Here is a 24,986-nt window from a genome sequence, read left to right as displayed (position 1 = left end):
GGTTACCCACAAGCCAAAATTCACAGGATTGCTCTTGTGGTTGGTGGTTTGTGTTTCCAGAAAACCCCTGCTTCTGGCTTCACCACATACTGGGGACTGAACCAGGGGATGCTCTACCGCTGAGTTACATCCCCAGCCCTTTCTATTTCTTTTGAGACAGGGTCTCCCTTAAATTGCTGAGGCTGGTCTTAAACTTTCCAATCCTCCTGCCTCAGCCTCCCAGGTAGCTAGGATTACAGGCATGTGCCACCAGGCCCAGCTGCTGCTGCTGCTTTTGGTTTGGCTGTTCTTCTTCTTTCTAGTTTTTAATTTTATCAAATTTATGTGTACTTAGTCAGTTCTGTAAGACATTTAGCGAAAAATGAAAGTCTAAGGAAAAAAGTCAACCTTCTTTCCCATTTCCACCTCACGAAAAGCAAAACTCTTCAACCATCTTGGTACTTCACATCTCTAAGTGACACCCTTTTATTAACTATTTCTTGGTCATTCATTGCTAGGCATTAGCTATTGCTTCTCCATATGGGGTGCACACTGCCTGCCCCATCCCGCCAATACAACTCTATCATAATTTAAGTTAGATCAATCCTGAATGATCACATTTTTCTGATTATGAAAATACTAATTACAGCTGAGCTATACATTGTACTATGATTAGTTTCCCATAACTATACAATATTTTTTGCTTTCCTGGAAGTTAATTATCTGTTCTTTTTTTCTTTCTTTCTTTTTTTAAACTTGGTCATACCTATAACCTCATCAACTTCAGATTGTGTAAATCTCTTCAGAAATTTTGATGCATGGAATATTCTATCAATTTCATCCTTCTGAACAAATCTGTAATTTCCTTCCTCATCTGGACAATAGTCTTATTGGTCAAGTGCACTACTGCGGCTTTAGAGTTTCCCTTTTCCATCACCCTGAAAGGCACATGCATCCTCTCCTGCATCTCTTGTTAGGATTCTACATCTAGTTTCATTTTTGCTGTGCTTCCTTGTTTTGTTGAAAAGCATTGCTTGTTTTTTTTCTGAGAAAAAAAAAGTTTATGATTTACCATAGGTTGTAAAATCTTCTGAGACTGAATATCTGAAGTTTTTATTCAACCTTTACATTTGCTTAATATCTTGACTGGGTATACAATTCTGGGTTGGAGACACATTTCCTTAAAAGTTTAAAGCATTGTTAAACTATTTTTTAGTTTCCAATGTTGCTTTGTATAAATCCAAGGCATTTTGGCTCCTAATGTTTACAAATAAGATCTCCCTCTCTCTCTCTCACTTTTCTTCTCCGTCTCCCCCTTTTGCCTCTCTCTCCTCTTTCTTTCCCCTTCTCTTTCTCTCTTTTCTCTCCTCCCTTTCTCTGTCTTTCGTTCCCAATCCATCTCTCCTCCCTCCCTCCCCCCCCCTCTCTTCTCGCCCCCCTCTCCTCTCTGTTCTTCTTTCCCCTTCTCATAAACTTATAGGACATTCATTCCCTGGAATTCTTATCATTTAGAATTTGAATGTGAAGAACTAGCCCTCTACATTCTTTACCTTTCTTTTTCGGTCTTTCTGCTCTATAGACGAGGAATATTCATTTTCCTGCCTCTAAGTTACAGGTAATAAAAAAATAAGTAAAAAAATCTGGTGCCAGCCGGGCGTAGTGGTGCAAGTCTGTAATCCCAGCAGCTCCAGAGGCTGAGACAGGAGGATCACGAGTTCAAAGCCAGCCTCAGCAAAAGCGAGGTGCTAAGCAATTCAGTGAGACTCTGTCTCTAAATAAAATACAAAATAGGGCTGGGGATGTGGCTCAGTGGTTGATTCCCACTGAGTTCAATCTCTGGTATCCCCCAGCCTCCCAAAAAAGTCTGGTGTCCAACATCTCATGGATCCAGTCAAGCCTCCTGTCTCTTGCTGAGTATGTCTACCCCAGTATTCTCTTTTACCCTATTCAGAATAGGGTTTTCTGTGTATGTGGAACAGGGGTTGGAAGACAGTCCCACTTCCTTTTTTTTTCCTCTTTTAAGAGAAAGAGAGAGAGAATTTTAATATTTATTCTTTAGTTTTCGGCGGACACAACATCTCTGTTTGTATGTGGTGCTGAGGATCGAACCTGGGCCGCATGCATTCCAGGTGAGCGCGCTACCGCTTGAGCCACATCCTCAGCCCCCAGTCCCACTTCTTAACAAAGCTTCTAACTGAACCAATTTGTTATTCCCCACCTTCACCCCTTTCCCATAGGTACCCAACCTTTCATTCTGATTCCTGGGTAACTTAGGTTGTTTCTTGTCCTTTTGCACTGCTAGCTGAGAATTCATCTTTCTTAAAGCTGCTAAATTAGTTATCAATTGTTCATTTGCCTTAAAACTTCTAAAATTGTGTTGCTCCTCTCTTCTCTCTTATTTTTTTTAAGAGAGAGAGAGATAATATTTATTTTTTAGTTTTCTGTGGACACAACATCTTTATTTTAAAAAATACGGAACGCTTCACGAATTTGCGTGTCATCCTTGCGCAGGGCCATGCTAATCTTCTCTGTATCGTTCCAATTTTAGTATATGTGCTGCCGAAGTGAGCACTCCTATTTTTTTTTTTTAAATCCCTGTTGGCTTATACCTTTGAGAGAGTTCCCTCAGTGGAGTTTTGTATGGGAGCAAAAGTAACATCCAGTTTGCCATTTTACCCAAAATAGAGAAGGCACTTTTACAAATACATGCTTATTTTCTGGGTACATATGCTATTTATGTATACAAGCAGATATATTTCCCCAAATTGTTCTTTATTATCTTAAACACAGAGGCTGGAACATAGGACTGGGATGTTTAAGTGGGCAAGGTTGAATTTGACCAGGGAGTAGGTGAGGTGAGGGCATCTCTGCTTGGAGGGCACCTTCAGAAGGATAGCGGGATGAGGTGACATCCAGAATGGAGTTTCTCTAGAGAAGAATGGACCAAGGGGTTGGGGGGATGTGTGTGACTCAACTGTCATTTGCAGTTTTTCCTGTTGACATTCACAGAAAATGTTTGAATTTATCAACATGAGTAGAAATGTAAGCATTATCTAAAGGAAACACTTTCACTGGTGGAGAATCCATTCACTGTGGGTCACATACTGTGTGTAGGGACCTCCTGAGGTTATTACTTGTTGTTACTCTAATTTGCCTGAAGCTGGGAGTTCATGCTGGTTTTTCTGACTTTGCAGCCTCATATATATTATTTTATTCTTATATCAGGGATTGAACCCAGGGGCACTTAACCACTAAGCCACATCCTCAGCTCTTTTTATTTTTTTTTTATTTTGAGACAGGGTCTTGCTAAGTTGCTTAGGGCCTCGCTAAGTTGCTGAGGCTGACTTTGAACTTATGATCCTCTTGCCTCAGCCTCCTGAGCTGCTGGGATTACAGGCACGCACCGCCATGCCCAGCAGTAGCCTCATTTAAACCTGAAGCTATTAGATGATTGAATTAAGAAATCTCTTCTAAATACACAGGAAACTGAAGGTATGTTACCCCGTGACCTTTCCAGTTGTCTTTCACCATGTTGTAACCCTCTGCCAGGCAGTTGATGATGGGGAAGTTACATAAGTCAGTTTTAGTTTCAGCTGTGTCTGTATTTAAATATTTCATCAATCTTATTTTAAATTTCTAACATTTTAATTTATATTTTATTGAAAATTTTACACTTTTATTTCTATGCTGTTGCATATATTTTAGCTGATAAAATTGAGATATTTTAATGTTGTGTTAAAATCTAATTACAAAGATTACTCAACAGTAAGAAAAATGAGTTCTGATGTTTGATGTGTATGCATTTCATGGTTGGTAGGAATTATTCTGCATGGATACTCATAGCCTTGTTCTTTAGCTACAGAATTTTCTGTGCCTTCAGATGGATAGGAAGTTATTCACTGATTCCTATTATGAACATTGCCAATACCAGTGCAAACATGCTCCATTCTTTTATCCAAAATAGAAGTTTACATAGTGTACAGGTGTTGCCTCCACCCCACAACCCCAACATCTATAGGTGTTGATTCCATATGGCTCTAAACAGAATGATTGCTGCAAGGAACAAAGTACATTTAGGTAATATATGTGAAATTTGGTCAGCTGTTGCATTTTAGGGTTTTTTCCCCCCTACAAGAGCAATTTTTAGGTCCTCTTTGATGGGTATCATACTAGACATTCACTTTGAAATAAAAATGTCATTCTGCTAAGTGAGTTTTTTTTCCTTGACCCTCTTTTGTACAAGTCATCTAACTCATACTTCCCTGAGGTGTTTATTAAATATGGGACATTCATATTCTGTCACCTGAGTTAGAAGAGTAATACAGAAACTGAAAACAGAATAGTGATAGTGATTTGGTTTCATAGGATCATTTTAGCTCATAGGATCTGTGCATACTTCCAAAGGAAGAGTACTTGTAGAATCGTGAATAAACTACCCGGTGAGAGGAACTGGTTGTGGATGGCAGGAGTTTTCAAAATACAGATGCTCTTCAACCTACATTGGGGTTATGTTCCCAGTAAACCTACTAGGAGTTAAAATACTGGAAGTAAAAAATGCATTTAGCACACATCACCTACTGAATATTACAGTTTAGCACTGCAAGACTCTTTAGAATTTGGGTTTTTCCCCACACGTGACCCTTTGGCTGACTGGGAGCTATGGCTCACTATCATTGTCCAGCATCATGAGGGACAATGGTACTGCATAGAACTAGCCTGAGAAAAGACCAAAATACAAAACTCAAAAGTACTGTTTCTACTGACTATGTGTTGCTTTTGCACCATATACAGCCACTAACAATAAATCCTCATTAATTAATTGGGTGGGAGGGGAACCTTCCCTTTCTGAGACACTGATGTTTATACCATCAGGACAATTATTTGGCACTTGCTGCTTATATTTGTTTGTTTAAATTGTAGCAATAAGCTTTTGTTTTAAATGCATAAGAATTTGCTTTCCAAAAATTATGGGGTTTTTTCCCCCATGATTTATATCAGCTTCCTAGTTTGTCTTTAAAGAATGCATCTTATAGATGCCTATTAAGCTAAAATTGTTAATCTCCTCCCAAAAGAAACCCTGGCCCTAGACTTCATAAGTACTAAACATGAAGTCCTCGGACTGGCTGAGGCTCTTCCAGATATTTTTGTGATTCTGAGGTATGCAGAGTTGTGGACACTACCCTCAGATTCTTAAACATGAACGTGCACATGAATGTTCTCTTTTCTAGAATTTCCTTTTCCTGCTTGCTCTCAGTATTCTTTTTATGTGATTTCACCTGCACAAAATTTTATTGGTAGAATGTCCAGTGTGACTTTTTCTGTGGCCCTATATCTCTGAGGGATATGAAACCTGAGAACTGTGGTTTACCAGGGAAATGTTCTATATTTCACAGGAACAGGGTCCATTCTTGTGACTACTGTCTCTTACCTGTTTACAACCTGCTACGAAAGAAAAGAATCTGGAAGAATATATTCGATCTTTATTATTGGTTGCTTTCATAGTTACTATGCATCATTGTGTTGGAGTAAGGAAAATGTTTACTTTTCATGTCAAACAAGTTTGTGTTATTTGATTTATTATTGTTACAAAGAGCATGGATTGCTTTTGTAATCAGAAAGGATTTTACATAAGGTCATTGGAAAAGAAGTTATTTAATTAAAAAATGCAGTATTTATGCAGGTGGCTATTGGAACTACATTAGTTGAGTGGATTAAAATCATATGAGTAGATGAGACTGGGTAGCATATACAGAGGGGTTATTGTCTGCCAGGAACAGCTACAGGTACACAGAAAAGACCAGGTTTAGAGAAGATGGTTTACAAAGAAAGGTGGCATAAGCCCAGGCTTGAAAAGCACTAATTTACTAAGAATCACACCTTTCTGTTAGAAATTTCCCTCTAACTGTGGGATCCCTGAAATCAGCCAAGAAACCTAGGTGAGGCCCAACAATGGCAGGGTGGGGCTGAATATGGCTCTGTATGCCTCCCTAGGCTACATCTGTGGCCACTCCCTTCTGCTTCTGAGTAGACTTAGAATTCTAAGTAGATCCCACAGCTCTAAAAACAAGTGTCCTGATTCCCTGTAACATTCTGAAGGGTGAACGAGGCCCTAATCAACCCATGACATTCCTCATCCAGCTAGCTCACATCCACTAATTTCTGTTCTTTATGGTGTGATGGCAAGAAACTTCTGTGGCCCAGTTTTTAATGGCAGTAGAGACACTTTATCAGAAAGTCACACTGTGCCTGTCCTCTACTCTTTATATTTGGGTGATCTAGCAACAGTCTTGTGATACACTTGAACCTACCCACCTCCTTTTCAAAGCTGGCTCGTCGAGTTCTCAAAACCTCTTATCAGACTGAACCTTGGCTAAGGTTAAAACCACCAGGTATCTGTGTGCTATCCTGACCCCACAGCTCAAGGATCTTTTGTAACATACTGTGCATCAAACAATCTCTCAGAGGCTTTTTGTGGAGGATGCTTGTGTGTGGGATCATCATTATTTAGCTGTTCATCATGATTGAACACAATCCTCCAAAGGAAAGGAAGGGCTGTCCTCAGACATTTAAGAAACATGTGCTTTAAAAAAGAGTATATGCTTCATTTTAACTTTTGCATAAATAGGAATAGAATATCATAAATGCATACTGAATTTAAATCAGATATATAATTTAGACCATGATCAGCAGGTAGGTAACATGCACCATCAGGACAATTATTTGGCACTTGCTGCTTATGTTTGTTTGTTTAAATTGTAGCAATAAACTTTTGTTTTAAATGCATGAGAATTTACTTTCCAAAAATTAAGGTTTTTTTCCTAATGATTCATATCAGCTTCTTAATTTGTCTTTAAGGAATGTATCTTTTTTTTTATTTTTTTTTTATTTTTTATTGTTGGCTGTTCAAAACATTACATAGTTCTTGATATATCATATTTCACAATTTGATTCAAGTGGGTTATGAGCTCCCATTTTTACCCCATATACAGATTGCAGAATCACATCAGTTACACATCCATTGATTTACATATTGCCATACTAGTGTCTGTTGTATTCTGCTGTCTTTCCTATCCTCTACTATCCCCCCTCCCCTCCCCTCCCCTCCCCTCCCCTCCCCTCTTCTCTCTCTGCCCCCTTTACTGACATTCGTTTGTCCCCCTTGTATTATTTTTCCCCTTCCCCTCACTTCCTCTTGTATGTACTTTTGTATACCTCTGAGGGTCTCCTTCCATTTCCATGCAGGAATGTATCTTATAGAGCAACCTTATAGAGAAATCTTATAGAGCAAACCAAATCTTATAGAGAAACCCAAAGAAGATGCATCCATTAGCTTTTTTAGCATAACAAATCACCCCCAAATAACAATTCATTATTTATCCTGAGTTGATCCACATAAGGCATCTGCAGTAGAATCTGGCAGATAGCAGGCTCTGGGTTCTGGCCTCAATTGGGCTTAGTCATAGTGCTGTGGTAGGGGCCAGCTGGGGGCTGGCCTCTCTCTCCATGTGGTCTTCATCCTCCAGGAACCTCACTTGAACTTCCTTCCAGTACTCCCTGTGGTCAGAGGGGCCAGCCCCAACGTGCTTGTACTGTTTAAGCAACTGTTTGCATCATGTATGAGTTCTCCTGTCTTCTTGGTTGAAGCAAGTCTTGTGGCCAAATCCAGATTCAAAAAACAGAGGAACTAACACTGTTTTTTTGTTTTTTGTTTTGATGAGAGGTATTGAAGTCCTCCCTTACCTGCAGTTTTTCTTTCAATGATTTCAGTACTTGTAATCAGGTGTGGTCTATTAAAAATATCAAATGGAATATTCCAGAAATAAATAATTCATTAGTTTTAAATAACTTATTATTACCCAATTTTGTTACAGTTATTCTATTTCATTATTAGTTGCTATGGTTAATCTCTTCCTGTGTATCATTTATAAATTAAATCTCATCATATGTATGTACACGTAGGAAAGATAGAGTATATAAAGGGTTTGCTACACTCTCTAGTTTTATCATCTGCAAAACAACTTAGAATGCATTTCCCACAGATAAGTGGGGGGCTGATGTATTGCTAAGAATTTGTGATCTTGTATTTTGTCAAGTGTATTCTGCCTTTGGCAAAAATTACTCACACTTTTCCTGAAAGAAAAAAAATGCTCATTCCAATCCTAAAATTTCCACAATCTCATGTGATTATGGTATTAGCCTCTAGATGCAGAGGGTTATTTGTCTTGGGACTGCATAAGATCCAGATATGGACAGACCTCCTCTTACCTGGCTCTTCAGATGCAGAGCTTCTTGATTCTGAGATGGTACACTAAAAAGGTAGGCTGTATCCCCCATACCCACCCAGAACTTAAGGAGGAATAGAGCAAAGGATAACCAAAATAGACACTCTGTTTGAGAAAGCACACAACTAAACAGGGATAGGATGCAACAGCTGGTCCACAGCAGTTATGTGCAGGTGCTGCCAGGGCCCCACCCCTTGGCCTACGAGGCTCCTGGATGAGGATCCTGCTGGGCTCCTCAGAAGCAGCTCACTGATTCAGGTTCTCTATGGCTCTTGACTCTGCCCTCTGAGACACTCTTCCTCTCCCAGGAGAGATGGCTTATTGTTGTTTCCACATAGCTTCCTCAGATTAGTTCCTGCTCATAAAAATTTGGGGACCCAGAGGCCCTTTGAAAAGAAGGTCCCCAACTTTTTCAAGAGTCTTAGAACCCCTTTTGTCTCACTGCAATGGTCTATGTTAAATTTAACAAAGGTTTCACCCTGAGGCCCATTCTTATTTTGAGAATCTTTTCTTCCTGCTCAAGAGACTGGAGAGTTAAAATGGCTTTATTTTACGATCTTAGAAGTCTGGCTCCTTTCAATTTTCTCTAATGCTTATGAACTAGACAATTCAGTTTTTAGCTCATCTCTCTCTTGCAGAACCTTAAATGTAGCTAGAAGCACTCAATTAGCATTTTCAATAGTCTGGAAATCCATGCAGCTTGATCAAAATTCACTGTGCATTTTCAATTTTTACACACTGCCATAGGTGACCACATGTCCAGTTGTTTTGCTCAACCATAGCATCAACTACCTTTGCCCTGGCTGCTCTAGTATCTCCTCACCTCTTTCCCAGTCTCCTCTAACAGTGTGCATGCCATCTTCCCAGTTTTTGCTGACAGTTACCTTAGCACATTTCACCAGTAGTCAGGGTCCAAAGCCAATGTTGAATGTCTTAGATATTTTAGATGCCACTTCTAAGTACCAGTTTCTGTATTGGTTAGCTTTTGCCACATAAGAAACTGCTATGTATCTTGGTGCCTTAAAAAACAATGTTTTGTGGTGGTGCACACCTGTAATCCCAGTGGTCAGGAGGCTAGGACAGGAGGATCACAAGTTCAAAGCCAGCCTCAGCAATTTAGTGAGGACTTTAAGCAACTGAGCAAGACCCTGTCTCAAAATAAAACATAAACAGAGCTGAGCATGTGGCTCAGTGGTTCAATCCCTGGTACCAAAACAAACCAAAAATATGTTTTATTCTCTCTCACAGTGCTGTGATTGGCACTATACTGGTCTCTCCTTCACTTATGCACACTCAGTCATTTGGTGGACATGCTTGGGGCTGTGCTCAGCTTGGATCACGGACACAGCTTGGCCGCATCTTCCTGAAGGTTAGCCCAGGCTTCTTCTTAGAGTTGTATTAGTAGCAACCTTTTAACATAAGTGCTTTGCAAACCTCTGTTTACATTTACAAACATGAGTGACCAAAGCAAATCCCACTCTTGTGGCCACCCTCAAATTCAGGAAGTTGAAAAAAGATCTTCACCCCTTCATCAGAGGAGCAGCAAAGATTGCGTACTAAGTCCTTTTCTTGCCTTCTTTTCCTTTTTGAAAGATTTCACAAAAAGTGTGTACAGATGGGGTTGAGAGGAAGAACAGGGCACTGGGGAACCAGCTCAAGGAAGTAGGATATAAATCTATGGTCATCACATAAGTAAATAGATGGACATAGTAAAATAATCTGATGCCTTCCTGGTTTGTATACTACCTGAGTATAATAATTGTCATTTATTGAAATCCCAGTATGTGCCATCCTCATGAAATGTTTCATCCATATTCAAATTTTATTGCTACAAATGGAAATGCTATTCCATTATTCCCCTACTTAATTTAAGATTAATGAAAAGTCTAGACTATTTTCACTAATAATCTTTTTCCATCATTTTTTTGTAGATTGCTTAAATGCAACAACCTTCTCTTTCCACATTTTCAAATCAAGGCGCAGTGCAAGATAATCATAATCGTCTTTTTATGCTTTGACCTTCTTTGATTTTATTCAGCTTGGTTATTGGGTTGATTGAGGAGAGAACACTATTTATTAAGTAGCCACCCTCACCTGCCCCATTTCCATTCCAGTTGAGCAATGAGAAGGAAGAAAGCGGTTGGAGGCCAAGATGCCACCTTTGCTACTGAGAGAGACAGGCTGGCAGATGTGGCTTTTGTCTGAAAATGTGCTTTAGATCCTGAACTCAGAATTCCATGGACTTACCCTCCCCTAGAAGCTCTGGCCAGAGATGACTTCTCTCACCCTTACCAGGAGCAGAGCAGAGGGGAACACAGGTGTGTGGTAGCCCCTTCCAAGAGAAAGAAGAGGCTGGGCTAACAGGGGCTGTTTCTCCCAGATCCATCCTGGAGATAAGTGACTCCATGGCTCTTGGCAAAAAGATGTGGAGAGAGAGAGAGAGAGAGAGAGAGAGAGAGAGAGAGAGAGAGAGAGAGAGAGAGAGAGAGGGAGAGTCATGGGAAGAATGTGACTGACACAGCACACCCTCTATCTTCACACAGCTGCAGTGCAGGTAGCAAGGACATGAACGCAGGACCTGGAGATATGTGAGCTTAAATCCCAGGCTTCTTCCTTTCTTACTGAGTGAACCAGATAAAGAACTTAACTTCCTGGGACCCAGATATAGTACATTAAAAATGATGTTATCCTCCTTACAGGGTTATCATGAAAATTGTTGATGGATTGAATATCAATTGTCCTCTCCCTGTGACTGGTTCATAGTGGACATTCAGTGTGTCAATCAGTGTTTTTCCTTCCTTGCTTTAGGTAGCAGCTTGATTCTTGAAGGTATGCTGGTCCAGTCCTAATTCATCATTATTAAATGCTTGGTCTAATATGTTCACCTGCCACAATCTATAAGGGGAAGGAGAAGACTCTCAGTGGTCGTATATGTAGATAACTGAGGCAGTGGTGGACATTTTAATTCTAGGGAGAGGGAAACATTTGAAAGCAAACAAAACTGCATCACCCCACAGTTCAAAGATGTTAATAATGACATTAGAGTTATCAATAAATTGTGTCCACTCTTTAAGGAAGCAATGAAGTGTATGAGATTTGAGATTTGAAGGAGGAAACTTCAGGGATTGTAAATCACTTTCTAAGAAAAAACCTCATGCATTGATGATGTTGAAAAATCTCATGTAAAAATTATCAGCCAAAAATAGTATTTTTTTATTTTTGGAGAATTTAGGTGGAATGAATGGAATACATTAGCTAGATTAATTAGATGAATCTTTTTTTAAAAGAGAGCGGGGGGGGGGAGAGAGAGAGAGAGAATTTTAATATTTATTTTTTAGTTTTCGGCGGACACAACATCTTTGTTTGTATGTGGTGCTGAGGATCGAACCTGGGCCACATGCATGCCAGCCGAGTATGCTACCGCTTGAGCCACATCCCCAGCCCCAATTAGATGAATCTTAATAACAAGATTAGATTAATGGCTCAAAGACTTTGAGAGGAAGGGGAATAGAAAAAGGAATGTAAAATTTCCCTTACCTAGTATTACAGATCATTGATGATTCTGAAATCTCCTTTGAATTCTTCTTTTAAGAGATACTCTGTAGAATAGTTATGAAATACCATGGCATGAGTTAAAAAGGTATACAATTTTCAAACAGGAATCTAAGTGTGTTCCCACCATTGCTTTTTCTACATAGATCTCTTTATTTTCCAACCAATACTTTGCCTCAATTTCCAGGGCCAAAGCCAAAGCAGATGGAAGATACAACTCTTTTTGTTTGCAAATACTAATGTAAAAGTGGAAAAACTTATACAGGTTGTCTGAGCCTTGACCTCCTCTCTTTAGTGTCTCACTTACTCTATCACTTCTGTGCACTTAACTTGAAAACTTCAATCTCCAAGTGTTTGTCCTTTCTTATTTCAGAATTATTTTGTGCGTTTTGGAAAGTTGTGGGGACATATTGCCTGATTGAGGGCCCCAACAACTGAAATGTGGCAAAGTTGAGGAAACTCCCATATGAAGAAATTAGGGCAGAGAAGAAAGTAGTGATTCTGATGTCGAAAGTGTTTTGATGTGATAATCTGGATTAGGTTATTAGATGCTGCTAATTGTTCCAAATATAAAACCTCAGGGAACAAGTTCCCTTAAGATTAGAGATTTTGGAAACCTTTTAGATGTCTCAGGAAAAATAAGCTAGCGTGGTTTTGTGGATTGTGGATGGACTCTTGAGTCAGGCTTTTAGAATTCATAACTCAGCTCCACATTTATGAACTGTGTGACTTTAGGAAAATTGTTTATTGCACCCTTTAGGCTTCAAGTTTCCTCACCTATAAACTGGGGATGATGCTAATACTTCATAGGATTAAATGAGTTACTATCTGCACGATGCTTATCACTGTTTTGCACTTTACAGTTTCTTGCAACATTAGCTATAAAGCAAAATTATAAATCTATACTGGGTAGCTGCTTTGATGTAAGATGCATTTCTATAAAGTGTGTCTGAAAGCATATGGCTAGAAGTGAAAGCCTGGTTGCTCGATGGCTGTTTATTGACTCTGCATAATATACTGCTGACTTCTGCTCACTCATTGGCAGACACTTCTGATTCTGGGAACTCAGAGGTAGGGACATAGGGAGCATCAAGTGAGCAGAGGCGGAGATTGCTTTGAAGAATTCTTTCTTGGTTGTTGCTTCAGAGTAAAGAGTTAAAAAGAGACATTTATTATTTCTTCTAGTTCTTTTATAAACATAATGCATTTCAATTAACACTTTAAACTCTCAAATTGTGCTTGAATTTGAATCCTAAGAAAATATCAAATGTGTTCTTTTTTTTATTTGTTCTTTTTAGATCTGCATGACCATAGAGTGTATTCTGACATATATACAAGGAGTATAACTCATTCTAATTAGGATTCCATTCTTGTGGTTGTACATGATGTGGAGTTTCACTGTAGTGTACTCATATATGAACATAGGAAAGTTACGTCCATTTATTCCACTGTCTTTCCCATTCCCATCCCCCACTTCCCTTCCTTTTCTTTTATCTAATCCACTCCTTGTTAATCCCGCTCCTTGTTATGTGTAGCATACGCATATCAGAGAGAACATTCGATCTTTGTTTTTTTTGGAATTGGTTTATTTCACTTAGCATGATAGTCTCCACATTGATCTATTTACCAGCAAAAGTCATAAAGTTATTCTTCTTTATGGTTGAGTAATATTCTATTCTTTATTCATCTATTGAAGGGCACCTAGGTTGGTTCCAGAACTTGGCTATTGTGAATGAGCTGCTAGAAACATTGATGTGGCTGCGTCACTGTAGTATACTGATTTGAAGTCCTTTGGGTATAAACCAAAGAGTGGGATAGCTGGGTCAAATGGTGGTTCCATTCCAAGTTTTCTGAGGAATCTCCATACTGCTTTTCAGAGTAGTTACACCACTTTGAAGTCCCATCAACAATGTATGAGTGTGCCTTTTCCCCACATTCTCACCAACATAAAATGTTCTTGCCCAGTGAACTTTATGATCCAACACAGGATTTTTTTTTTAATTAACTTTAGAGCAGCAAGAAAATAAGACTTTTTAGGAGCTCTTTTTTTTTTTTTTTTAGTTTATAATTTTAGAAGATCAAAGGACAATTTTTGTCTGTTAGACCTGACCTTTTTTTTTTTTTTTAATTAAGGGATAGGGCAAAATACTGAATTTTACTCAGTTGAATGAAATTATTACATATGGATCTGAATCAGCCTGCTGGGGAAAATGCACTCATTGTCCTTTAAGGCTGTCACTGTGGTGTGCGATGAAAAGTAATTGCTAAGTTACTGTGACATGGTACCTATGGAGTTTCCCATTCCCTACCAGACACTGTGGTGGGATGGTTGGGCAGGAGGGACTGGACCAGGTGATTGAGAAATGTTACACAGAATGACCACAAAGACCCACACAGGTTGTGATCTCTTCAAGGAGGGAAAGGCTGGTGATTCATACCATGTTCAGCTTCCCAGGCAAATGCCCTGATCCGGGGTTCAGCCACCTAGAAAAAGGGGTATTCTTGTCATTTTCACAGGAATACTATCTGGCCTTACACACAAAGGTCTGCAGAGGCCCCTAGGGTCAGTGGTGGACCTTCTGATTTGTAATCATCACTCTCTTTTAACAATACCTAAAAATTGGTATAAAATAAGGACCTATGAGACACTTATCATGGAATCTGAAAATCAGAACATGAACAGTGTTGGGAGATGCTCAATGGAGAATACATCTTTGGGGCAAGACCTTTTCTGCTTCATACATTGCTCAATACCATATGCAAAGAATACACACGTGTGGATATGTGTGTCTAAATGTGCACTTTAACTCCTGTTAAAACTAGAATCCTAAACTTTCGGAACTTAAAGCAAAATAAAATGTAAAATATTTCTTTATCATAAATACAGAAAGAAAGGACTCTACATGCTTTGGAGGGGGGTTTGTTCATTTGTTTGTTTTTACTTCCTGTATTCTACAAATTGATCTCTGAAACAAACCTCACATAATTTGATTTGTGCCTTGCTGTGCTTTGCATTGTATATCCTCATATCTGAGGTTTCTCACTCTTATAAAATACTTGAACAAATTGCTGTGGAACGGGGAAAACGTTTGTTTCTTGATATTAGGTAAATTTTACTTAATGTGTGTATTAGTTTATTAGGTGTTTTAGTCAGCTTTTTCACTGCTGTGACTAAAGGACCCGACCAGAACAAGTGTAGAGGAAAGATTTATTTGAAGGCTCATGTTTTCAGAGGTCTCCATCCACAGACAGCAGGCTCCATTCCTTGGGCCTGGAGGTGAGGCAGAACGTCATGGTGGGGGAGTGCAGCAGAGGGAAGCAGCTCACATGATGATCAGAAAGCAGACAGAGGCCACTCACCAGACCCAAATATATACCCCAAGCCACGCCCCACTTCCCACCTCCTCCAGCCACACCCTACCACTTCAGTTACCACTGTTAATCTCTATTAGAGGATTAATTTACTGATTGGGTTAAGACTCTCACAACCACCACCACCACCACCACCACCACCCAATCACTTCTCCTCTGAACCTTCTTGCATTGTCTCACAAGTGAGATTTTAGGGGACACCTCACATCCAGACTCTAACACTAGGGCTGCCATAACAAAGCACTACAGACTGGGTGCTTAAAAAATGAAATTTATTTTCTCATAGTTCAGGAGGCTGGAAATTCAAGATCAAGTTTCTGGCAGGGTTGATTTCTTCTGAGGTCTCTCTCCATGGCTTACAAATAGTCATTTTCCTCTCTGTCTTCACATGGTCCTTCCTCTCTGTGTGTGCACATCTGTCCAAATTTTCTCTTCTTATGAGGACATAGTCATACTGAATTGGGCCTCAATCACATATGAGGTACCAGTCTTAGGTCTTCTACACATGAATAGGGGTGGGTATGGAATAAAAGGACACATTTTACCATGTAACGATATATGAACAGTCTCCTTCTCCTCCTTCTTCTTCCTCTCTCTCTCTCTCTCTCTCTCTCTCTCTCTCTCTCTCTCTCCCCCCTATTCTCTCCCCTCCCACTCCCCATTTTTGTTTTGTCTTGTTCTGCTTTTGGTTCATTTGGTTTTGGCAATACTGAGATCAAACCCAGGGCCTCTGGTAGGGTAAATGATGGCTTGCAGAGCTATAACCCCAGCACTGAGCAATTTTTTTTCTTGTTCCTCTAGAGTAAGTAGGCACAAAGTGTCTCTTTTATGATCAGAAATATGACTGTACATAGTGTTTGTAAGTGGTTTGCTTAGGGATAAATTGGGAACAGTGGCTTCCACAGTAGGTCTTTGTGGCATCCTGGGTATTTGTTATTTTGTAGTTATCACCCCCATTCATTGATCTTCAAAGGTATGTAGACACTTGCTTTCTGAATCTTTTCTTCCTGATGTGAAAGAAGATGTCACAACAGAGTTGGAATTTTAGCTCAGTGGTAGAGAGTTTGCCTAGCATGCATGAAGCCCTGGGTTTCATCCCTAGCACTGCCCCACCCCCCAAAAAAACCCAAGAAAATGTCAAGATTTTATGTGCCAAGCACAGTAGATTCTTCCTGGCAGAATCTAGAACCCAAGATCCTAGGTCAGTATATTTAGCTAATGGGGTTTGTCATCCATCATTGTTCACTGTGATGCAGGTAGAGAACTTATTCAGACACCATAATGAGTGATAGCAAAGCCCAACCTTCAATTTTGTTCATAGTTCCCTTTGGTCATCATCTGCAATAATTACAAATTTTCACTCAAAAACAAAGAGGTTGGGCTGGGCGTGGTGGTGCACACCTGTAATCCCAGCAGCTCGGGAGGCTGGGACACGAGTATCATGAGTTCAAAGCCAGCCTCAGCAACTTAATGAGACCCTAAGCAACTCAGTGAGATCCTGTCTCTAAATAAAATATAAAAAAGCATTGGAGATCTGGCTCAGAGGTTAAGTACCCCTGGGTTCCATCACTGGTACATAAAAAGGGGTTGGAATAAACTCTCTTTAACATTCTTGGTTACTCTCCCTTTGGGTCTTCAGATTGTCTTCATGACTCACTAGATTGAAGGTGAGCTCTCAATTGACCTTGATTTGTAATCCACCCTCTGTCCATCCCAAGGAGCCAGGAGACAGTGCTTATGAAAGCCACTGGCATTTCACAGGAGAGAAAGGACAGTAGTTCTGCCCCTTTGCTTTCCTATCAATTCTCTATTCATTAAGATGGCCCCTGGCCTGGGGACTATTAAAGTTCTTCATAAATGCGTGACATTTAGGATTAAAGTCTGCCACAGTGGGTATCTGTGGAATGGCTCACGTGCGCATTAGAATCACCTGAGGATCATTCCAGACCTACTGGATCAGAAGGGCTGGTGGCACAGGCATCTGATGTGTTTGAAGCTCTGAAAGCCACTTAGCTACCATTGTACCTTTGTTCCTTTGTTTTCTCTTACATAAAATTTTATTGCTCAAAGAAAGGAGGCTTAAGTAATTTTGTCTTCCTTCCTATTGGATCTAGTTTTCAAGACAGCTTATATGAGTTCCTTAAGAAGAATACTGGAAAGCACAAACAGATTTAGCAGTTGGCTCTAAATTCTCTTTTGTATTCTTCACCTCCATGTGAATCAAAACAGGACTTGTTTTAGCAACTTTATGAAAACAGTTTACCAAAGTCTATTGTATCATCTTTTATCACATGAGACATGCAGGCCAATGGATTCGTTTGGGTTTTCTTTGTCATTTACCATAATTCTCTTTTTAGTATCTCAGGACAAAATCAAGCTGCTGGATATGACCATTGTTTTGATATTCTTTTTGTGTCCACTTCTATATTTGGATGTAAGTTTAGCAAGGTATATATTTCTAACCTTTTGGGAGAGATTTTCAGAAATGTCAGGTGGCTTTTAGTAGCTTTCCTTTTGTTCACTCCCTGGCAAGCAGGAGACCTTCTGTGTGTGAGAGAGACCCACTCCCTTGGGGCTGGTTGAGCTGGGCCAGGTTGCAGGGGAAGGCAACAGGAAGGCCTCTTCCTGGCCTGCACTTGCCTAGAGGATCTCCATATCCCCTGGCCCTTCCTTTCTCTCTCCTTATAGTCATGGACTTGGGCCTTCAGATGAACCTAAGCTTTACCTGATTGAGGACTTAAAAGTGGCGTGGTTGTTAGATCCCAAGAAGGAATGATTGACTGCCCTTGAACATCTTCCAAGAATACTTCCTGTATGATTTGAACTGTACTTTGCTCTTTATAATGTGAATGAGATGATTTCCCCACTTAGTTTTTTCATGGATTTAGAAGAGCAGCAGAATGCACAGGACCTGGCTAGACCAGTAGGATAGCTACAGACAGATCCCTACTGTCCTGGTGTGTAGCACTGCCCTGTCACCACCCATTACCTTCCATTGTGGTGCCTTGTAAGCCTTGGCCAGGATGCCAGGAAGCCATCTGTCATCCATTCTTATCTTGTTTGTCAAAATTTCATTCCTTCCATCTGTTGAGTAGTAGACTGCATTGGATGCTAATTTACCAGATACATACAGATCAACTCCATGCTAGCTAGGCAATGTTCTTTTCCAGATACCATAGGTGTGAACCCGATTGTAATGTGTACACCTTAATGAAGGAGTTAAGGATTCAACTTTAAAACAAATAGAACTTCTGGTTTTCTATGGGATTATCCCTAATTATGAAATCTTCATGGACATAAAAGTTTTGAAAATATGAAAAAGCACAAGGAAATAATTAAAATCTCTTTTAGAATTTTGTGACCCAAAGAAAATTGCAATTAACATTTTGATGTGTATTATTTAACCCTTTATTTCAGAATACATATGTGGGAGTTCTCCACATTCTCTTCTGATTACTTTCTTTTTCTACCTAAGAGAGTATTTATGCTTTCCATGTCATTATAGCTAGCCTTCTAAACTCTGCAGTTCATTTAGCAGTCTCATTATTATGCATTGAATCATTTTAATTTCTTTTTTTTTTTTTTTTTTGGTGCTTTTTGGTGCTTGGGATCAAACCCAGGGCCTTGTGTACGCAAGACAAGCACTCTACCAACTGAGCTATATTACCAGCCCATTTTTTAATTTTTGTAAAAACAATGTGGTGATAAAAATGTTTATAGTTATGAGCATCAAACTTCTTTGCATATAACCTTGGAGTGCATTGCACATAGGTCAAAACAAATGCACACTTTCAAAGCTTTCAGTACATATCGCTAAGCCATCCTCTGGGAAGTTTCTATCAATTTACCTTCCTGTCAGCAAGCTTTTGAGAGTTCTCAGAATCCTTACCCATTTAAAATATATATTTTTTTTATTTTAAAAGTTCCTGCTAATTTGGTGGGGAAAAAAGAAAAAGTCTCTCAACTATTTAAGTTGTATTTCCTGTTTAATAGTGAAATTCTTTATGAATGCACTTTTATACATTTGTTAAAGATTATATCAGTCAGGGTTCTCTAGAGGAACAGAATCAACAGGAAATATGATTATAAAAAGAGGCTTATTGGGTTGACTTAGGTGACCAGAAGCTGGATCGTCCACAATGGCTACCTACAGGCTAGAGAGCTGGTAGAACCAGTAGCTGCACAATCCAAGAGGCTGAAGCCCCCAAACAAGAGAGATCAAGAGTGCTACCCTAGTTGAAGACTGAAGGCTTCTGGAAGCTCCCTCAAGAATCACTGGCAGAGTCCACTTTGGAAAAGTGAGGAAGCAAGAGTCTGATATCCTCAGACAATTGCAGCAGCAATCAAGAACCCCTTCAAGAAGAATTGAGCTAGCATCTGCTGTGCTTCCTTGTTCTTCCATTTTTTTATTCCATCCAAGCCACCATCCTATCAGATGGTGCTGTCCATGCTTAGGGAGGGTCTCCACTTCAGTTTACTATCCCACATGCCAATCATTCCTAGATACAGCCTTATGACACCCCCAGAAGCCTCTTAACCATCAGCATCTCTTAATCCAATCAGGTTGCCAATTCAAATTAACCATTACAAAGATACTTTTATGTATAGTGGTGAGGTGGAACTATCCTGGAGTCTGACTATTCATTTACTGGTGACCTGGGATTAATTCCTGAATCTTCTGATACTAACTATGACCTACTTCATAGTCTGTATGAAGACTGAGGAGGGTATCACATGAAAAGTACCCAGAAAGTACCAGGCACACAGTAAGCACCCAGTCTGTATCAGCTACTTGTATGATCTCTGTCATTTACATTTCTTCCTAAAATGAGATGTCTTTTCATTGTGTTTGCACAAGTGCTTGGTATTTTAGGGCTTTTTGTTGTTGTTAGTTTTAAAAAAATACGTACTCTATGTTTAAAAAAACTAGAAGAAATGATTTTGAAAGCTTTCACCTTAAAGAAATGCTATTTAAGGAGATACATGTGCTTAGATTGATTAAGCCATTATGTAATGTGTCAATTAAAAATAAATTTAGGGCTGGGATTGTGGCTCAGTGGCATAGTGCTTGCCTCGCATATATGAAGCAATGGGTTTGATCCTCAGCACCACATAAAAAGAAAGAAAAAGGTAGGTAGGTATTGTATCCACCTACAACTAAAAAAATGTTTAGAAAAAAACAAAAACAAATTTAAAAAATAATTTTAATGGGTTAAGTAAACTAACCTACTATCTGCCTAATATTATAATTTCCCTCTAAATTCTGATTTGCTTAAATTTTGTTCCAAGTATAAAGAAAATTTGATACACACACACACACATAACACACACATATGTGTATATATACATATATGTGTATACACATATAATGGAGTTTTATTCAGTCATAAAGAAAAATGAAATTTTCATTTGCAGGAAAATGGATGGAACTGGAGACCATTATTTTAAGCAAAATAAGCCAAATTCAAAAAGTCAAGGGTCCTGTTTTCTCTCATGTGGAAGCTAGAGAGGAAAAAAGAAAAGAAAGGTACAGGGCAGGGATCTTGTGAAGATCAAAAGGAAATCAGTAGAGGAAAGGAACCTGGGGTCTGGGGGAGATGGAGAGGGGAGAGGAAGTGCTGGGGAATGATATTGGCCAGACTATATTATGTGCATGTATGAATATGTAACAACAAATCCCATCTTTGTGTATAATTATAATGCAACAATAAAAAATCTAGGAAGAGAAAAGATGTTTTTGTTCCAAGTGAGAAAATATTTTAATATCAAGACATTCAGGCCAAAATAAGGCATAGTTTTGGCCCAGGCTGGGTTTTTTTCCCCTCTCAATCAGACTGAAATGGGAGTTGCTCTCCCCTTTGTTGAGATGGTCTGGTATTGATTTTAGTCACCAGATAGCAGAAATGACATTTTAAGCAGGAAAATGTATTACCTTTAAAATCACTACCATAGAATAATGCTTCTGCTTAATTTATGTAAATAATGATCATGGTAGATGGAGGCTGTGGTTAATATGTCACGAGTTTCCATTTACCACTAAATCCAGCTTGTCAGCATTCCATTAATGGTGCTATATAAAATTGATTACCTCAGCTTGAAAGAAGCTTTTAATTTGAGATCAAAATTGCTGATAGATTTTACAGCCATTAAGCACTACTACTTTCCCACTTTTTTCTGCAAATTATATAGCAAGAGAATCTCTTTAGCCATGAAGTCTCATGTATGAGGGCAAAATATCTCCTACTTTGGCTTATATGCATGGTACTAAAAATAAAAGTTTGTCACTTCACTAGAAAAATATGCATATAGAGAACATCATTTTTGCCTTGATAAGCAGGGAAATTATCAAAAATTCTGCCTGAGCTGCCAACTTGTTTCAAAAAAACCATTAAAAGTGGGCAAATATTGCTGCATGATGTATAAATGAGAGTGGTTATATTATTGCTGTAAGGCTATGTATGATTGAAGTTTCCATATAAGAAGTTTTTTTAAAAAAACAGTTTTGTTAATGATGTTTACCATTAGGGAATTAGAGAATGGTATTAGGGAAATGTCAATTTTTGTTTTATACCATGTGTGCCTATGTTGGCCAGGCTGAGCTTAAACTCATTAATCCCACCTCAGCTTTACCAGATGCTGGGACTATGGTGTAGGCCATTACACCTGGCTTTGAACCCAGGGTCTTGTGCATGTGAGGCAAGCACTCGACCAACTAAGCTATATATCCCCAGCCCACACCTGGCATATATTTCCAAATTTTGTACTGTACTTTCTTATTAGATTTAATCTGTTTATATTTTTGTTGTTTTACTTCAAGAATGTTTTATTTTCACAATATTTTAAGAGGAAAAAATTTAAGCTGTGATTTATACGAAAACTACTTTAAGAGTTATTCTGTACAGGAAGGAATGCTCACTAATGCTAACACAAAATTAGGAACATTTAGTGTTGGTCCCAATACCTTATAAATTGTTCTTATTCAAAAGTCCCAGTGGGGCTTGGGTGTAGCTCAGTGGCAGAGTGCTTGCATAGCATGCTAGTGGCTCTGGGGGTAAAATGGAAAGAAAGAGAAAGAGAGAGTGAGCAGGCGGAAGGAAGAGGGAAGGATGGAAAGGAGGAAAGGAAGAAAAAAAGGAGGGGGAAAAATTCCTATGTTTACAAGACTTTTCATATTTTTTTCTGTATCTGTTTTGATTGCAATGATTGGAAGGCAAGATTGTTTCCCAAAGCAATCTAAAATTTTCAATTGCTGATTGAATTCTGCTGTCCTGTGATATTGAACTGCAGAAGCCTATACGCTGTAAAAACGCAACTGTTCATGCCTTTGAGTCATATTTTTTTTTAATTGTGAGCAAAATGCTAGAGAACATCTAGCTTCTTCGGTGCATTGAATTAGGAGCACTGATCAGAACTTTTCTTTAAGCTTCAAGTCCCCTGAATGCAAATGTTTGACTGTCGCTAGAGGAATTTAACCTGTGCATCTCTTTTTGCAGGCAACATGAAGGACCGGCTAGCAGAACTTCTGGAGTTGTCCAAGAGTTATGACCAGCAGTTCCCAGATGGGGATGATGAGTTCGACTTGCCCCATGAGGACTTCGTGTTTGAGACTGACCACATCCTGGAGTCCTTGTACCGAGACATCCAGGACATTCAGGATGAAAACCAGCTGCTGATGGCCGACGTGAAGCGGCTGGGAAAGCAGAACGTCCGCTTCCTCACGTCCATGCGGCGTCTCAGCAGCATCAAGCGCGATACCAACTCCATTGCCAAGGCCATCAAGACTCGGGGCGAGAGCATCCACCGCAAGCTGCGCGCCATGAAGGAGCTGAGCCAGGCCTCCGAGGCCCAGAACGGGGCGCACTCTGCGGTGGCGCGCATCTTGCAGTCGCAGTACAGCGCGCTCACCCGCACCTTCCAGCAGGCCATGCACGAGTACAACCAGGCGGAGATGAAGCAACGCGAAAACTGCAAGATCCGCATCCAGCGACAGCTGGAGATCATGGGCAAAGACGTCTCGGGCGACCAGATCGAGGACATGTTTGAGCAGGGCAAGTGGGACGTGTTCTCCGAGAACCTGCTGGCCGATGTGAAGGGCGCGCGAGCCGCCCTCAACGAGATCGAAAGCCGCCACCGTGAGCTGCTGCGACTGGAGAACCGCATCCGGGACGTGCATGAGCTCTTCTTGCAGATGGCAGTGTTGGTGGAGGAGCAGGCGGACACGCTGAATGTCATCGAGCTCAATGTGCAGAAGACTCTGGACTACACGGGCGAGGCCAAGGCGCAGGTGCGGAAGACCCTGCAGTACCAGAGGAAGGTCCCCTGCTGGACCATCTGCTGCTGCTGCTGCCCGTGCCTCAACTAGCAGTTGGCCCACACCTCCACCACCCATCCCTAGCCCGAGCCACCCTGGAAAGGACCTTCAGTGGCCAGGTCCTCTGCACTGAGCTGAGAGGCTCCCAAATCCTTAGAAAAGAAGAAACGAGAGGCTCAAGAATTGGAACCCAGCTCTTGCGGAAGGAGATAGCTGATACCTTCCAAGGTTTTTTCGGTGAAGACAAATTCCTAGTGAAGTTGTGCAGGGCAAGTTGTGTGACACTGCATTATTAAATGACACTGCATCTTTCCTCTCCCACCAAAGGTTAAGGAACTGACGTTGGACCTGACCATAGGGTTGACGTCCAAAGCACGCTTCCTGTTGAAGCTCAAGGAGAAGGTCGATTTTACATTCACTCACAGTATGAACTCATCATCAAAACTTAAATTCGTTTGTCTTGTCCTGAAAGTGTTGGTTCTGTCCAATTTCTGGTGAAATTGATCTTGGGGAAAAAATGGGCTTTCTGCATTTCCGAGTCATCTGATTTATGATATGTGATTTGGGCCTAGAGGTAGACCTTTCTCCTCACCTCCCCTATCAATAAAACCCACATGGAACGCTTTCTATCCCATAACTTTCTCTTTTAATACCTTCTACCACAATAGATTTTGTGATTATTTTCCAAATAATTTTAAGCACTGAATATTGAAGAAGCACTCAAATAGAAGTATATATCAGTCATATTTTATGTATTTTCACAGATAAGATTTATTTAAAATTTACTTTTTTACTTGATTGCATATACACAAATGTATGTAAATGTAAAATACTAATATTCACTAACGTGTACATAATGACCAATTGGCTTTATCTTTACTTTGTAAATATGTATATAAATATTAAGAAAAACACTTTTCCTGGCTGTTGGTATTAGTTTGCTTGTTTTGAGTTTATCTCCCTCCAATCTGCTTCTTCGTAGTCCAATTTGGATCCAAATTATATTTTGAAAAACTCTGTATTGGTTATGTTAGTAAAGACAGGTGTTAAAGGCTGAAAACATATGGAACCAGAGACAATAAAATTATGTTCTTGGAAATAGTACTTTTGTTTTAATGGTAGACCATTCCTTTTGTACATTAAGATGGAGTAATTTAAAATGAAATAATTCTGTTTTTCAAGTAAACTTTAAAACATATTATAAATATCCATTTTAAACATTTGTATCTTGACCATTTAAATCTCGGCTTACTTTTTCAATTATTACTAATTTTCTCCCCCACTAGGCTACTTGAGGCTACACAATCTAGATGGATCTCTGAGCACAGGGGGGAAAATGATAAACTCAAAGAATTTAGCTACAGGTGTCTTGCTTTCTCTCCTGAGTTATAACAACTTAGCAAAGTCATCAGGTTTTAAGATTTGGTTTCATTTACCATGCTTCTAGTGTTTCTTCTGAGTCAACTCTTAACTCTTTTTCCCCTTATTTA

At 39.6% G+C, this 24,986-nt stretch overlaps 1 protein-coding gene and 1 non-coding gene across 5 annotated transcripts in view; one reads left to right on the top strand and one right to left on the bottom strand.

The window, feature by feature from the left end:
* Stx11 (syntaxin 11) overlaps positions 1-24,600 on the top strand; it is a 45,748-nt gene extending 21,148 nt beyond the window's left edge. For all 4 annotated transcript variants that reach the window (XM_027938497.3, XM_071612951.1, XM_027938499.2 and 1 more), the window contains one exon: positions 22,679-24,600. In XM_027938497.3, coding sequence (XP_027794298.2) covers positions 22,679-23,547 — 869 coding nt within the window. In that variant the 3' untranslated portion in view covers positions 23,548-24,600. The remainder of the gene's footprint in view (positions 1-22,678) is intronic.
* On the bottom strand, positions 2,446-2,551 carry LOC114095350 (U6 spliceosomal RNA). Its single transcript, XR_003583238.1, has one exon. It is a non-coding gene; the product is annotated as a U6 spliceosomal RNA (small nuclear RNA).
* Positions 24,601-24,986: the final 386 nt, after the last annotated feature.

Source organism: Marmota flaviventris, chromosome 6 (assembly GCF_047511675.1).
Source record: "Marmota flaviventris isolate mMarFla1 chromosome 6, mMarFla1.hap1, whole genome shotgun sequence".
Classification (NCBI taxonomy): Eukaryota; Metazoa; Chordata; class Mammalia; order Rodentia; family Sciuridae; genus Marmota; species Marmota flaviventris.
This window is presented reverse-complemented; position numbering and strand designations above follow the sequence as displayed.